We start from the raw sequence: 14,731 nt of genomic DNA, 5'->3' as shown, positions 1-14,731 counted from the left end.
CATTTTCATTTCTTTTTTCTTTTAGGTTTTATGACCTCAATTACACCCAAAAAAACCTGAACTTTGAACATTCAGTGGATTTTCTGTGGTCTGAAGTTTTCTTTGTGGTTTGGAAGCCTTTTGAGCTACAATGAAAACAGGCAACACAGTGAAAACAGTGACATCTGCTGGCAAATCCCATTGACATAATGGAATTTGCAGGCTCTTACATCACAAACTGCCGGCAAATCAGAGCACCTGTTTGAGCCAGAAAGCCCCAGATCACAGAAAATCTACTGAATGTTAAAAGTTCATGTTTTTTGGGTGCAATTGAGATTAGAAAACCTAAAAAAAATAAGAACAATTCCAAAACCTTTTTTTTTATGTCACAATCCCTTTAAGGTTTTACTGAGTTGTTTGTGGCATTGCGTATAAATGTGTAAACCGTAAAGAAAATAATCAATGAAGTGAGGTACGCTCTTATCATCGTACATCATGACGTAACATGACGATTTGCTCAGACAAATGAAGTAATTCTTCATTCATTGTCAATGGAGATTTAAAAAAGATACTGATTTACTCAGACAAATACTGTATGACGTCAATTATCCATTCATTGTCAATGGCATTTAATGTTTGTGTTAGGACAAAATAGCCGATTTGCTCGTGACATGACATAAATTCTCCATTGATTGACAATGTCATTTAATGTTTGTGTTAGCACAAAATAGCCGATTTGCTCGTCTACATACAACGTAATTGCTCCATTCATTGTCAATGGCATTTAATGTTTGTGTTAAGACGAAAATCTACACTATAGCTGAATATAGGAGAGGCTAGCGCCCCTCAAAATCAAGATCATTCAACAAAGAGAGGCTCTGCCATCAACAGACCACTTTCATGATGGATCGCTCCCAGGCGATAGACTTCTGCAGCTGGTGAACACAGAGGGACAGTTGAGCGGCACTGCGGACATCTGCGAGTGCTTTCCTCCAAAGTCTCATTCCTGGAGCCAGCTCCTCGTCCGCTCTTAGAGGGCACAGAGAACAGCAACGGTCAGCCATAACCACACAGTCGTCATCGCAGAGAAACAGTGGTGCGGCGAGAGCAAAAGGTAGAGCAAGTGACAGTGTTTAGTTTTGAGCAGCCAGTATTCAATATTAGATTACAATATAATCGCAACATTATTACATAGATTATAGTACACAAGTGTGTTTACTGTGTGACACATCATGCAGTTAAACACCACTTTTGATCCAGACACAAGCACGGTCACTTCAGCAGGTGATAATTGAGGGGAAAGGGCACCTCGATGACAATGCACATATAGTGAAAGGGGTGCAGAACACCGTGGAGGCCCCGTGGTGAAGCAGAGGAAGCACGGAGAGAAAGTTGTCGTAGGAATGAGTGTGAGATGACCTACCCTTCACAATCACCACTACAGGCTGGTGCAGATGCGGGCATAGTGACCGTACCCACATGGTCCAGTCTGATCTGAATGGTGGTACTTAATGGAATCTTCAGGTACCTTCGCTCGATGTTCCTCTCCAGCTCGGACAGCCGAGTGACGGCGATATCGAGGGGGTTGTTTGGGCGACGCACGACGCCACCGGGACGCTCCTCGTGGCTGGCACCTCGCTCGCCCTCGCGCAACGCGTCCAGTGAGGAGAAGGGTTTGTGTTCGTGATAGACGAGATCCTCCCTCTCCGACTGGGGCTCGGGGTGCATCCATCCCTTGGAGGCAAGCAGAGACATATCAGTACCAATGACATCAGGGATCTTCATATACAAGTATGGGCATATCAATCTGACCGGCGGTTCTGGACAACCACCATTCTGGCCCACTTTACACTGGGCACCGCAATTTACTTGGCGATACGCGATACTTGGCGATACGCACGCCGAGTTTGAAGCAGTGTTGTTTTCGTCAGGCATGACGATAACGTAAATGACGACATCAACGGCCCTTTTTTCAGTACGAAATATCTGACGTTGACGGAATAAACACAAGATTCAGGACCAGACTGATGCTGACGAGCTAAACAGCTCTCTTGGTTGACTAAAATATGACGAAGACGTGTGTGGGTTTTCGTTGACGAGACTAGACGAACAAAGTTTCAGAATGCATGGAAATGTTCCGGCAATTGTGCGTGCAAAAATATCAGAAATGCTGCCGCTACTACGGCTGCATCCTGTCCTCGATACCACAATCTTTGGTGCAGGATTGATGCCTGCTTCCATACAATATCAATGATATGGAAGCAACAAATCACAACAAAACACCTCAATCTGCCATTTTGAACCATGTGCACGCACACACGCAAACTCCCTCGGTTACTTCGCACACGCACGCACACATAAAAATGTGTCCGTGACCCACAAATTGACCAGTTTGGGAAGGAGTGGACTAGTGATATAGGATTAGTCAACTCTCTAATGGTTTCAGTCAGTGTACCTTGACCTGCAGGCTGGCAGAGGTGACTCTCCTCTCCAGCTCCTCCACTTGCTGCAGCAGGCCGATGTCCACCTCCATGGCCTGCTCCTCCACACACCAGAGGGCCACAGTCTCCTCGCTCACCTGCTGTTCCTCCAGCCGCGTCACGTCAATCACGGCCACTGTGCAAAAGACATCATCAGACTGGGTCTAGACAGGCTTGGCATTACAGTATGATAACACTATTAGGAGGCTTTATCTTTGAGCGGCGCTAGCCCCTCCTAGATTCAGCAAGTAGTGTAGATTTTTGTCCTAACACAAACATGAAATGCCATTGACAATGAATGGAGAATTGATGCCATATGTAGACGAGCAAATCTGTATTTTTGTTAAATTCCCATTGACAATGAATGGATGATTTACGATGATAAGAGCGCCCCTCACTTCACACGGGTGTGATTTTTATTGGATTTATTGGAAGTTTTAGGACTTGTTCAAGTCAGCATGCTTGGTATATGCCAGGCTTCATCTCAATCTGTCAATATTTGTTTGGTCAAAAACATTAAAGGACATCACGTTTAATATTTAATATTTCCATTAGATCTATGACACCGAGGTTGTCATGTGTGTTCCCCTTTCCACCGCACCATAACTTGTCAAAGTTGTCTGCATCCCCATCCCCGGCAGGGAGAGCAGAGTGGAAGAGTGCTCACCATCTTTGTTTTTGGCACAGGCCTGGGCCATGTACTCCATATGCTTCTGAATCTGTTTCTGCAGAGCTTTCTCTCTGATGCCTCGGCTGTGAAGGGCCTTGACTAGAGTCTGAAGTTCCACCATTTCTGACAATTTCCACCAGCCACGCTGCATCTCTACACACACACACACACACACACACACACACACACACACACACACACACACACACACACACACACACACACACAGTCATGTAATATTCATAATCTCTAACCATCAGTCTTTACAATTATAACACCATCTGAGCATTGTATATATTGAGTCTGTGTGTGTGAGCTGGCACTGTACCATGCTTACCCTCAGGGATGGGCTGAGGACTTGTGTAGTCCTGGTTCTTGGCTGCTTCCACAGCAGCAGGAGACGGGGCAGAAGAGGGTTTGTCACTGGGGGGTTCTGGGGTCTCACTCTTGCTGGTGGAGACACTGGGAGCCAGGAACTGGTTGCCACTTGCACTCCCATTCCCCTCGGCATGCTGGTAGGCCAGAGCCAGCATGGGAGAGAGAGGGCTGCCAGGGAAGGTCAGGTTGGCGCTTGTCACCCCACTGGGCCAGCCACAAAATGGCAGTCCTGTCTGATGAGCGCCACACTTACCTTGCTGAAAATTGAGAATACACAGTATGGTGAACTACATGCATACGTCAACATAGATCTACTGACAAACACATGCTACCGCCAACTAATGCACATTAGTTTATCAGTTTTTCTTTGTCAAAATATCATGGTAAAGGAATTTGTCATTTAAGCCTGTCTGATGGATGATATACATCTCAGAGCAGGACACAATCCTGAGCGATCGAGAATACAATTGAGATGCTGTTACCAACCTGAACTGCGGACAACGGCAGGTTATTGATCTCGGCATGGTTTCCGGAGCCGGCTGTGACTAGGGGATTAGGGGAGACAGAGGAGGAGGGTGACATCGGCCTGGAAGTGTGGGCAGCCTGGGGAGGTGGGGAGGAGGTGGGAGGGTGGGGAGGCGTGGGGCCGGCGGTGACCGAGGACTCGTCGCAGGGAGAGCGAGGCAGCAGGCTGAACCAGTGGCCAGTCTTCTCCGTCAGCACCCGGAAGAGCTGGTCGTTGGGGAGCGGCGGCTGCATCTCCGCGCCGGTGTTGAGGTAGGAGGAGCCGAGGAGAGACGGACCCAGCTGGGAGGAGGAGGAGGAGGAGGAGGAGGAAGAACAGTGGTGGAAAGTAGCTAAGTACATTTACTTAAGTATAATTTTGAGGTATTTGTACTTTACTTGAGTATTTCCAAATTCCAATACTTTTACTCCACTACATCAGACCCAAATATTGTACTTTTACTGCACTACATTTAACTAGTAACTTTTAGTTGGTACTTACTTTGTAGATTCCCGATTATTATTACAAAACATACATTAACCACTTCAGCCCTACATTTCGACCATTTGATAAAAGCCGATCAACAGGCTCACAATGCGTTGCGGCATTGTGAGCTTGTAGATCTGTACCTCATTGTGAGCTTGTAGATCTGTACCTCATTGTGAGCTTGTAGATCTGTACCTCATTGTGAGCTTGTAGATCTGTACCTCATTGTGAGCTTGTAGATCTGCTATTTTCAAAGGATTTTTATACATTTTGAAAACTTGAAACAGGACATTCTGCATAATGAGTACTTTGTGCTTTCAGTACATTTTGATGCCAATAATTTTGGACTTTTACTTGTAACGGAGTACTTCTACATTGCAGTATTGATACTTTTACTTGAGTAAAATAATTGGGTACTTTTTCCACCACTGAGGAAGAAGAAGAAGCAGCGGTGGGCGGAGGGCTGCAGGGGCGCATCGCCTCGGAGGCGGGGACGGGGGGAGGAGGCGTGGAGGCTTGGATCGATTCCGGGAACATCTTGGCCACCTCGAGAAGTTTGCTGAGCTTGGAGAAAGAGCCAGGCTTCTGGAGGAAGAGGTTGAGGCAGTCTCTCTGTCCCGTTGTGATTGGGCTCTGTGCTGCCAGGGGAACTACTGCTTTCTCCTCTTCTTCCAGCGGCTCCCGTTTGACTTTCATCACCTGATGTGTTCTCATCTGTCTCTCACGCTCTTTCTCCGTCTCATCAGACCCTGCGACGAAAATCACATCAGTTAACAAAAATCACACCCATGTGAACTGAGTGGTGCAACTCCCCTCTCCCCCCCTCCTCCTCTCTCTCTCTCTCTCATTAGCAGGCAACAGTGCAGCACTAATACTATCTCTCTCTCTCTGTTTCTGGCAAACAGCGCCCCGACTGGTACTAATAGTCATATACTGGTGCTCATGGCCACATAGGTACATAAGTGAACACGGACATTGCTGTTCCTTGGAGTGGTTGCACCACTCAAAAAACGCTAACCGTTTGCCGCTGGTAGGCCTGTCACTATAATGCAAGCCATGTTTAAATGTTAATCCCCCTAGATAACATCCGTCTCGTCACCAAGCTTTATTTAGTTTTTCTCTGTACCAATTCAGAGATATGACCGCTCCTGGTGGGTTTAAAATAAACAGCTTGTCATACAAAACAGAACAATGGAACTTTCTGACAGATGGGTAACCAGCAGCTGACGGTAATATTAATTGTGCGTATATTTCATACCAGCATGGCTGTTAAACTTAATGCTGGCACACAGAAATACCAAAATGAAACATTATGCTGTTTATGCATCTGTGAATAATGATCATGATTATCTTCGTTGGTAAGCTGGTGTTCGTGTGTCCATCTGATTGGATGCCGGCCAAAGAAATATACTTCTCATTTGCATAAAGTTTAGACAATCTAAACTTTTTTTCTCCTCGCCTGCGTCCAGCTGCAGTCGATACCACAATCTTTGGTGCAGGATTGATGCCTGCTTCCATACAATATCAATGATATGGAAGCAACAAATCACAACAAAACACCTCGATCTGCCATTTTGAACCATCAAGGGTCTCACCTTCACTGCTTCCCATGCCTTCGATGAAGACACCGCCACACTGCGGCAGGACCCAGTAGCGCCTCTTGTAGCGGTCCTGACCATACACCATGGAGCGCAGAAGCTGAGAGGACTCGAACAGCTTGCGCCTGATCTGACTTTGTTGCTATGGAGACATACAGTAGGGCATGTCAACACAATAAGGGGGTGCCTCATTTAGCAGAGAGATGACACTGTACAGAAAATAATAATAATAATTATTATTATTTCTCTCGACCTTATCAGGTGTAATTACCTTGGATGATTTCTCGATCTGCTTCTCCAGCTCCTCGACGCTGGCTGTCTGGTCACTGTCGTCCTGGATGAAAATATCTCATTAGTGTGAGGCCGGCGGTCGGGCTGACATTTACTACTAGAAAACAAACAACGTCAGGGTCACTCCTCACTAACCTCTTCTTCGCAGGCGTCCGGTTTCTTCCCTTTTTTCCCCCCGGCCTCTTCTTCGTCTTCATCATCGTCCTCGTCCTCACTGTCCTCATCTTCGTCCTCATCATCATCGCTGTCCACATCTTTCCTCTTGCGCTTGCGTCCTGCAGTGGGCGTGCCGAGGGCCTGGCTGTCCTCTCCACCTCCACTGCTGTCCCTCTTCCCCGTCTTTTTGGCATGGACACTCCTCAGTCTCAGAGACAAAAGCAGAACGAAAAATGAGAGTTGGACGATACCGTATAGAGGCACATTACATTGAGTCAGTTCAATAAAAGACTGGTTATACTATTTATCCTTATGTCGCCAACCTAAACAGATTATTTGAGATACATCGACTAGTTGTGGCCGCCTTCAACTTAAATAAGATGAGAGCAGTGGACTGATTAAGGAAAAAATAGTTATATATATACTCACTTGCGAAGCTTGCCCTCAATGAACCATTTGTCTTTCCTTAAGTTGGTCATATGATCTATGTTTTTGTCAATCTCACTGAAAGAAAGGTGACATCATCAACATTATGATTAATATGACCAATTCTGTTGAGAAAATAGGAAGGAAAGAATGCTGAAACAGATGTACACTATGGTTTGATTATGCCTTATGCAAGAAGGTGCACCACAGATATCAGTTTTTGTTTTTTGAAGAAAATTCAAATGCCATGTACAGTAGAATTAAATTGAAGACACACACACACACACACACACACACACACACACACACACACACACACACACACACACACACACACACAATTTATCAATGAATTTGCAGTTACCCATGAAGCCACAGTTTGCTAGCTTAGCTAATAGCTATCACGTGGCAGATAGTCAGATTGAAAATACATCACCTCAAAATATTTAAGGCCTTTCAAAAGTGAATGTAGTACAATGTAATACCTTGGCCTTTACGGTATTATTTTTCCTTTTTCTTCTCGAAAATATAAATAAATGTAAGACTTCTTCAGGACCCACAGACATGATGCAGATGTGTTTCAAAGTGTACCAAGAGACCACATGGAAAAGGAATGACAGATTAAAACTATGGTGAAATTGTCCATAAGAATCAATATGACTTACAGTATACTATTCCTTTTGATGCTTGTAGCACATTATTAAAAATTTAAATCCCAATGAATAAAACACATCAGTACTGACCCCTCAATCAGATTCACACTCTGGTGCTCTTTGCTTGCATCGGGCATAATGAATGGCACAGTGAACGCATTTCACTGGATAATATGTACAGGTCAGCAATCGTCAGGCAGCTTTAAGCATCACATAGGCCGCTCACCTAACTACAGCTTTACTGCAGCAGAGCTCATTGACCAGGAAGGCCAACATGGAGGCCTTCTGTGAGGGCGTATGAGCTTGGAATGCCTTAGTCTTCAGGCTGAGGGCCAAGTCAGCCAAGTCTGTGTGCACACAATGTTCCTCCATGTAGATCTGCAGGATCTCAGAAACATTCTCTCGGGTAATCTCCACGTTAGTCAGGTGGTCTCCTAAGGCCGTCTTGGTCTGAGACAAGAGAAAATACCTTCAAAATATATTCCCCCCCCAAACACAGCCTCAATCCTATTTTTCTCCCCCAAACACAGCTTCATCGTGTTTCAGTAAATCAGTAGATTGGTAATTAAGAAAACCAATGTGTATAGGCCAACTGTAAGCCCTCAGATTAGAGGGGAGAATAACATTTAGAGGGGACAGGCGGAGCACCCTGTCATTTCAGAGGAGAATCCCTTTCCAAGTGCTGTACAGTACATGGCTGCGTAATAGGAGGCAGTCAGCTGGGTTCCTTGAAGAAAATAATGGAAAGTCACGTAAAGGCGTGACTAAGCCCTACAGAAAAGCATGGAGAAATGGCTTTGGGGATAAATTAAAAATTCTGGTTTAAACTGCAGAGGCGCATTAAGAGCTCTAAACACTGATACCCTCCAATACAGATAAGCCTCTTCATTTAGCCACAGAGATATTGATAACAATTCAATTCAATCACCCTACTGCAGCGCACACTGCAGTACAGAGCACTCTAGAACCACTTTATATTGTGCCGACACTTAACACGAATATGCACAAGATGTAGCCTAGTAGCCAAAAAATGAACCCGGACATGTTGAGTACACCAAGGTTTTATGTTAGAAATGTTTAGTATGGATCCCCAGCATGTAGAAACTGCCGGATGCTACCTTGCATATGTTGAGCAATTTTCATAATTGGCATAATATGTGACCATACCATTAAAGGAGAATTCCATACTAAAAGGCTTTCTTACCTTTCTTTGTAGTTGTTACGTCCCCACCCACCAAAGAGGTCCAGGTGTTATTTTGTGCAAAAGCTCCTTATTGGCTATTTCCCCTACCATAAGCCCTAAATGAATTGCATTGAATTGAATGGGAATTGAATGGGGCTATGGGGTGTTGTGCTAATTCGCTTATTTCCATCGCTCAAAATTATAATTTATTTGTATATATCCTCTCTTCATAATGTAAATAATATCCCAAGCGGCACACTTTACTACTTCTTTCGATGGAAATAAGCGAACTAGCATAACGCCCCATAGCCCCATTCAATTCCCATTCACTGCAATGCAATTCATTGAGGGCTTATGGTAGGGAAAATAGCCAATAAGGAGTTTTTGCACAAAAAAACACCTGGACCTCTTTGGTGGGGACGTAACAACTACAAAGAAAGGTAAGAAAGATAAGAAAGCATTCTAGCATGGAATTCTCCTTTAACAACCTATAGAAGGCATAGTATTCAAAATTTCATCATGCTTTATCTAGCATGTGACGTGTCAAACTAGGGGGTTTTCATGATGCTGAATCCATTCCAAGCATTAGTTTTGCAGCCCACCCAATGTGCTGACATCATCAATTTGTGATGACAGCATTGGCCGTTTTTAGCCCAATGAGTGTTTTTTTGCAAAACTAATGCTTGGAATGGATTCAGCATCATGAAAACCCCCTAGTTTGAACATCACATGCTACATAAAGCATGATGAAATTTTGAATAATTTGCCTTCTATAGGTTGTTAATGGTATGGTCACATATTATGCCAATTATGAAAATTGTTCAACATATGCAAGGTAGCATCCGGCAGTTTCTACATGCTGGGGACCCATACTAAACATTTCTAACAGAAAACTTTGGTGTACTCAACATGTCCGGGTTCACAATGGGGCTCTATGGGCTGGCTACTAGACTAATGTGATAGACGCTGCTGAATTATGTTGAATGATATCATGATCAGTGGAACGGTTGACTCTTACCCTGTGTCCAGGGGGCAAACCTGGGTCGCACACAGCCTCGGAGAGCATGCGGACCAGCAGGTCCTGCACTTGGCCCGTGCAGTCCCCGATGTTGAGCAGACCCTCCTGCAGCACGCTCAGGCTGGGCACGTGGGCACTCACGTCCAAACGGATCACCTTGCCGAAGCTGCGCAGGAACTGCATCACCATTAAGCAGTCGGAGAAGGCGGCTCCCGGTAACAGCAGGCCGGGAATGCGGGACAAGTCTGGCAGAGGCTACGGTGAGACAAAGATTTAAGCACGTCGCAATAACAGCAGTGGCCCTTCAATCGTCTCTGCACCTACTGTCAGAAGGCTCACAAAGAAATAAACTTTGTGGATCAATAGCAGAAGTGCTTTGTGACAGACTAGAAAGCCATTGAGGCTTATGGGTGTGAGATGTGAAAAAAAGTTGCAATCTCCAGGGATACAATCTTAGTCTTAGAGAGCTTATTCCCCCAGACAGCCAGGTTCACCTAAGTCATTTATACCCCCATGTCAGCCATGTCACCTGTACGCTAATATTGTTTGTGTAGGTTTCTAGTCCGGAGGGAGCGCTTGTTTTACCCTGCCGGCTACTACTAGTAGTAGTAGCTGGTAATGAGCACCCATGTGGGCCTGCGGGACTTACTCACCCTGCAATACAGACACAGAACCCATGCTATTTTTTCCCCAACAACTACTACGAATTTTTTGTGAGGTTAGGCTTAGGTTAGGTTTAGGCATAGTTTTTGTGAGGTTAGGTTAAGGTTATTAGGCATAGTAACACCACATTGTGAGGTTAGAGTTAGCTTAAACTTGCGTGCGGTCAAGATGAACACAGCAGAGCGCTTCCTACCCCACCGACAACCAATCACAGGCCGATTTTTGGACTCACCCAAATATCGCGACCTGTACAGTGTACTGTACGTAGAGTACAATTACTTTGGTTGGTGTCATAGCATTATCAGCCACTTGATGGCACTCTTTAGACCTGTATCCCATTTCATTTTAAGCACAGATGCATTTCATGTTAATTGCCAATTTTAGTCACAAAACCAAAATATTTGCTGTTCACACACTTCAGGTACTTTCTTCAATATGCAGAGATGTAAGATGAAAGCTCTCTCTCTCTCTCTAGGTGATGCTAGTTGGACAAAGCCATACTGTGCATTACAGATGTCAGCTGGTACTGTATATCCTTCTCATTTCCATTTCCCTACACATTTCCATAACAATGTGAATACCTTATGATCTGCTAAGCACATGTCTTCATTTGGCTTCTTCAGCTCCTTTGCAATTTCCAGCTCCAGCCTCCTAAGCTCCAATTTCCTCTCCTTATTTAACCGTTTCTCGTCCTTCTTCTCCTGCTTCAGCCGCTCTCTCTCCTAGGGCCGAGTAACAGACCAGTTAACAGAGTGCACTATCGGCACCGTTGCAGACTATTGTGTTAAGGATTATGTCTTTACAACTCACCCGAGCACTATGACTTGCTTATGAATTGCTTTTACAGAAAATTGCTATGGGGGACAATTCTTAGTTTTATTCACACTTCATATAGTTTAACCTCTCAAACCCAATATACTTGGTTGTACGTCAAATAAAGAAAACAGCAGATGAGCTTGTAGCTGCGCCATTTTAAATGAATGTTTGCCTATTATGACATGCCCAGAATAAGGACGCTAGGGTTCATGTGACAAAAAAGGGTTAACAGTGGATAGGCAGAGGCACATACAGTATGTATGTCTCTTTTCAATTACGAAGGGTAACCTTCCATAACCTGACATTTTCCAGAACCCATGAAATTGAGGTTCTGGGGACCTTATCTGAAATCCGATCCATAGTGTATGGAAACAAATCTAGAACCCATGAAATACTCGTTCTTCTATCTAGTGGAAAAGAGCCAATAGTTTCACGGTGATTTGGCCGAGTTGGAAAGTACACACCTCTACTTTCTTACGGGCCTCCATGGCCTTCATCAGCATCATGTGTTGCCGGCGTCTCTCCCTCTCCTGACGGAGTCACACACAAACATGTTCAAACACTGGCCGACAGTAAGAGGAGCATAGCTGTTAATGTGGAGACGACTCACAATGGCGTGCACAAGAGAAGCAAAACAGACAGGAAGCCACAGTCACAAAGTTACAAAATACAAAGCTGTAAACATTACAGTGTGGTTAATGTTCAGAGGGTGGTATGATGGCAACCGAAAAGCAAGTGGCAAGGCATCATGTAGTAACAAGGGAAATGTCAAAACACACTAAGCATAAGTTCAACGTTAGAGTAATCTGAGCATGTTGGTAATAAGCAGGCCAGACATTCTATAGCTGCTTCTAGAATTATTAGTTATATATCATCTAAGGTGTTACTGATAGAAGCAAAAAGTATCAATGTTACTTAAAAATATAAGAGTTTATTTTCAAATTAGCATACTTTATTTAGTATGAAAATGTAATTACCGGTATTTAAAAAGTCATCTGTCTGTTTTTTGTTTTTCTATTGAGAGGAAGTAACATTTTAATGATGCGAGTCCCTTAAATCAGTGTCGGCATGAACAAAACTGTAAACTGATTATTGTCTGCCTGTGTCTGCAGGGAATTTGTTTATCATATGGCATGTCTAATTGATTCGAAAACTTAATATATAATCAATCCAATAAAAACAATGCATGGATGGTAGGTGTTTTGGGCTATGAGAGGGCATTGCATCTAGTAATGATTTCTGAAAGGGCCTAGGCTTTTTTTTTTAAATCATTTCAGGCAGATGAAGGATGTGTATTTTCTGAGAGACAAATGGAGCAGATGTATGCATTGCACTTTGTGCTGGAAAAGCCATGCAGAAGAGGATGTAGTGTGACTGCAGCCAATGCTACACTGGATGCGCTGCTATGATGACAACCATTTATCACAACAAAGTTCACGATGCAGTGTTAGATGTACAGAAACAAACATACCCATACCATATCTAGTCTATGCCTCTCCAACTCCTGGTAAAGAGAGTTGTCAAAGTATTATGAAACAGAAAAAAAAACAGAAGGAAGAAAATAAAATAAAAATCACACAAGAAAGCCAAGATTGTAAGAAACTGCCCACCCACACCTCTAGAACACTGTTTCCCAAACACTGGGTCGGGACCCATTTGTGGGTCACAGACACATTTGTATAGGTCCCTTTATTCATTGTTTTTAATAGTTATTTCAAAACATAAAAACCAAAAAAAAGATTCCCCAGCAATTCCATGAAGAAATTTAAAAAAAATCAAAGCAATTCCATAAATTAGAAAACAAATGTTTAATAAGTGGTGAAAATAGACGATCTACAAGCTCACAATGTGGCGCGGAGCGTTGCGTTGTGAGCTTGTAGATCTGCTATTTTCACAAGTTTGAGTTCCGTGGAGACATCACATTTCTCTTTTGGGTCATGGGCTAAAGAGTTTGGGAACCACTGGTCTAGAACAAGCTAGAGCCATCAGAATCAAAATAAGTAATAATAAAAAGAATAATTTGACATTTCATTTGACAGGGTACAATGCAGTTGTTAATCAATTAGGCTACAACAGATTGTGGTCATTGGAACCCTTTCTCCAAGAGATTAAAGAAGAATAGCATGTGAAAGTGCCCTGTACTGTACAGATCTGAGAGCAAAATGCCTACCTGGTGCTTCAATATAACAGCATGCTGTCTCCGCATCTCCTTCTCCTTAAGGAAAGAGATTAAACTCAATTAAAAACCCAAACATATTCACATCTCCATTATATAAATAGCTGACACAAACGGATGGGCTCTCTCTGCGTCTTCTACAACAGACAGGCACAATCCCACTAATCTGATTGACAGGCACACAGCCTGGGAAGGTATTGAGCTAATGTGAAAATGGAAATGCCTCATCGTTTTCCAGAGACACGTAGAAGGCACACGGAGGATGCAGCCTCCGCTTTTATGACACTGATTAACATGGAAAAGGTCTGCACTAGGTGCCAGTGGAAATTCTCCTTAGCATTGAGAAGCAGTCCCCTGCAGCGATGAGCATTACTTTACATTCACCTAAATGAGGCAATGAGGGGCGGAGAAGGTGGGTGTGGGGGTTGGGGGGGTACAGACAGGTGCACAAGGGAGAATCATGCGAGTTGACTGGGAATGAGCAGTGGGCTTTGTTATGTTAGGTAGTGTATGGCTTGAGGCAAAAGTGGGCCACAACACTCACAGTTAATTCTTAAAGCACATCTAAACTAACCTTGCTTCGTTTCTCAGCCTCCAATATTTTGGCATTGACTGCTTCTTCCTTCTTTTTCCTTTTTGCCTGTGCATGCAAAACAGGTCTTCAGGTCATGCACCACAACCACATGACACATTTGACATGTCTCATTCAAAAACACAACACACCTGGGCATTCAAAAACCAGGCAACCTTTACAAAGAACTTCATCGGAATACAGTGCACGGTACTATAGTGAAAGCAGTTATATAGCTTCCTCAAAGTAATGTAGCCCCTATTCATACAAAGGTTATGCAATGCAAAGATTGCAATTAATTAATATCGAATTAGTAATAATTTAAGCAATCATGATTAAAGTATTTGAGGTCAGGTTTTGATTCAAATCTGAAAGAAAAAAGCATTTCTTTTTTTAATAAAAAAAAAGTTATGTAACAGAAGTTACCGGTATATCTACCTCTTAGATAACTATGGAGTATTGGTATTGTCTTGTGAACAGCAGCAGTCTATCACAGACGCTAAAATGAGCCAGTGGCTTAAGCTTGTAATGTCAAACATAACATGCTTGCTATCTTGTTCAATGAGATAATAATTTCCTCCCATTAAATGCTAAAAAGACAAAATGGCTATGGCGCAAGACCAGCACAGGCAGTCCGAATGAATTTAACAATTTCTATCAGTAATTATAACCCCAATAAAAT

General features: G+C 43.5%; 1 protein-coding gene across 9 annotated transcripts in view; it reads right to left on the bottom strand.

Moving 5' to 3' along the window:
* Nucleotides 1-14,731, bottom strand: part of LOC308331258 (bromodomain adjacent to zinc finger domain protein 2B-like) — a 67,962-nt gene that overhangs the window by 4,101 nt on the left and 49,130 nt on the right. For 4 of the 9 annotated variants that reach the window (XM_080786600.1, XM_080786594.1, XM_080786601.1 and 1 more), the window contains 18 exons: nt 14,053-14,118; nt 13,473-13,517; nt 12,780-12,806; nt 11,767-11,832; nt 11,068-11,208; nt 9,824-10,078; nt 7,849-8,072; nt 6,973-7,047; nt 6,523-6,751; nt 6,368-6,430; nt 6,094-6,238; nt 4,916-5,247; nt 3,994-4,314; nt 3,467-3,764; nt 3,127-3,282; nt 2,435-2,595; nt 1,403-1,713; nt 873-1,008 (listed from right to left, as the gene is read on the bottom strand). In XM_080786600.1, coding sequence (XP_080642726.1) covers nt 873-1,008; nt 1,403-1,713; nt 2,435-2,595; nt 3,127-3,282; nt 3,467-3,764; nt 3,994-4,314; nt 4,916-5,247; nt 6,094-6,238; nt 6,368-6,430; nt 6,523-6,751; nt 6,973-7,047; nt 7,849-8,072; nt 9,824-10,078; nt 11,068-11,208; nt 11,767-11,832; nt 12,780-12,806; nt 13,473-13,517; nt 14,053-14,118 — 3,051 coding nt within the window. The remainder of the gene's footprint in view (nt 1-872; nt 1,009-1,402; nt 1,714-2,434; nt 2,596-3,126; nt 3,283-3,466; nt 3,765-3,993; nt 4,315-4,915; nt 5,248-6,093; nt 6,239-6,367; nt 6,431-6,522; nt 6,752-6,972; nt 7,048-7,848; nt 8,073-9,823; nt 10,079-11,067; nt 11,209-11,766; nt 11,833-12,779; nt 12,807-13,472; nt 13,518-14,052; nt 14,119-14,731) is intronic. The other 5 variants (XM_080786599.1, XM_080786602.1, XM_080786596.1 and 2 more) reach the window with 5 other exon arrangements.

Source organism: Protomyctophum bolini, assembly GCF_963924005.1.
Source record: "Protomyctophum bolini genome assembly, chromosome: 16".
Lineage (NCBI taxonomy): Eukaryota > Metazoa > Chordata > Actinopteri > Myctophiformes > Myctophidae > Protomyctophum > Protomyctophum bolini.
This window is presented reverse-complemented; position numbering and strand designations above follow the sequence as displayed.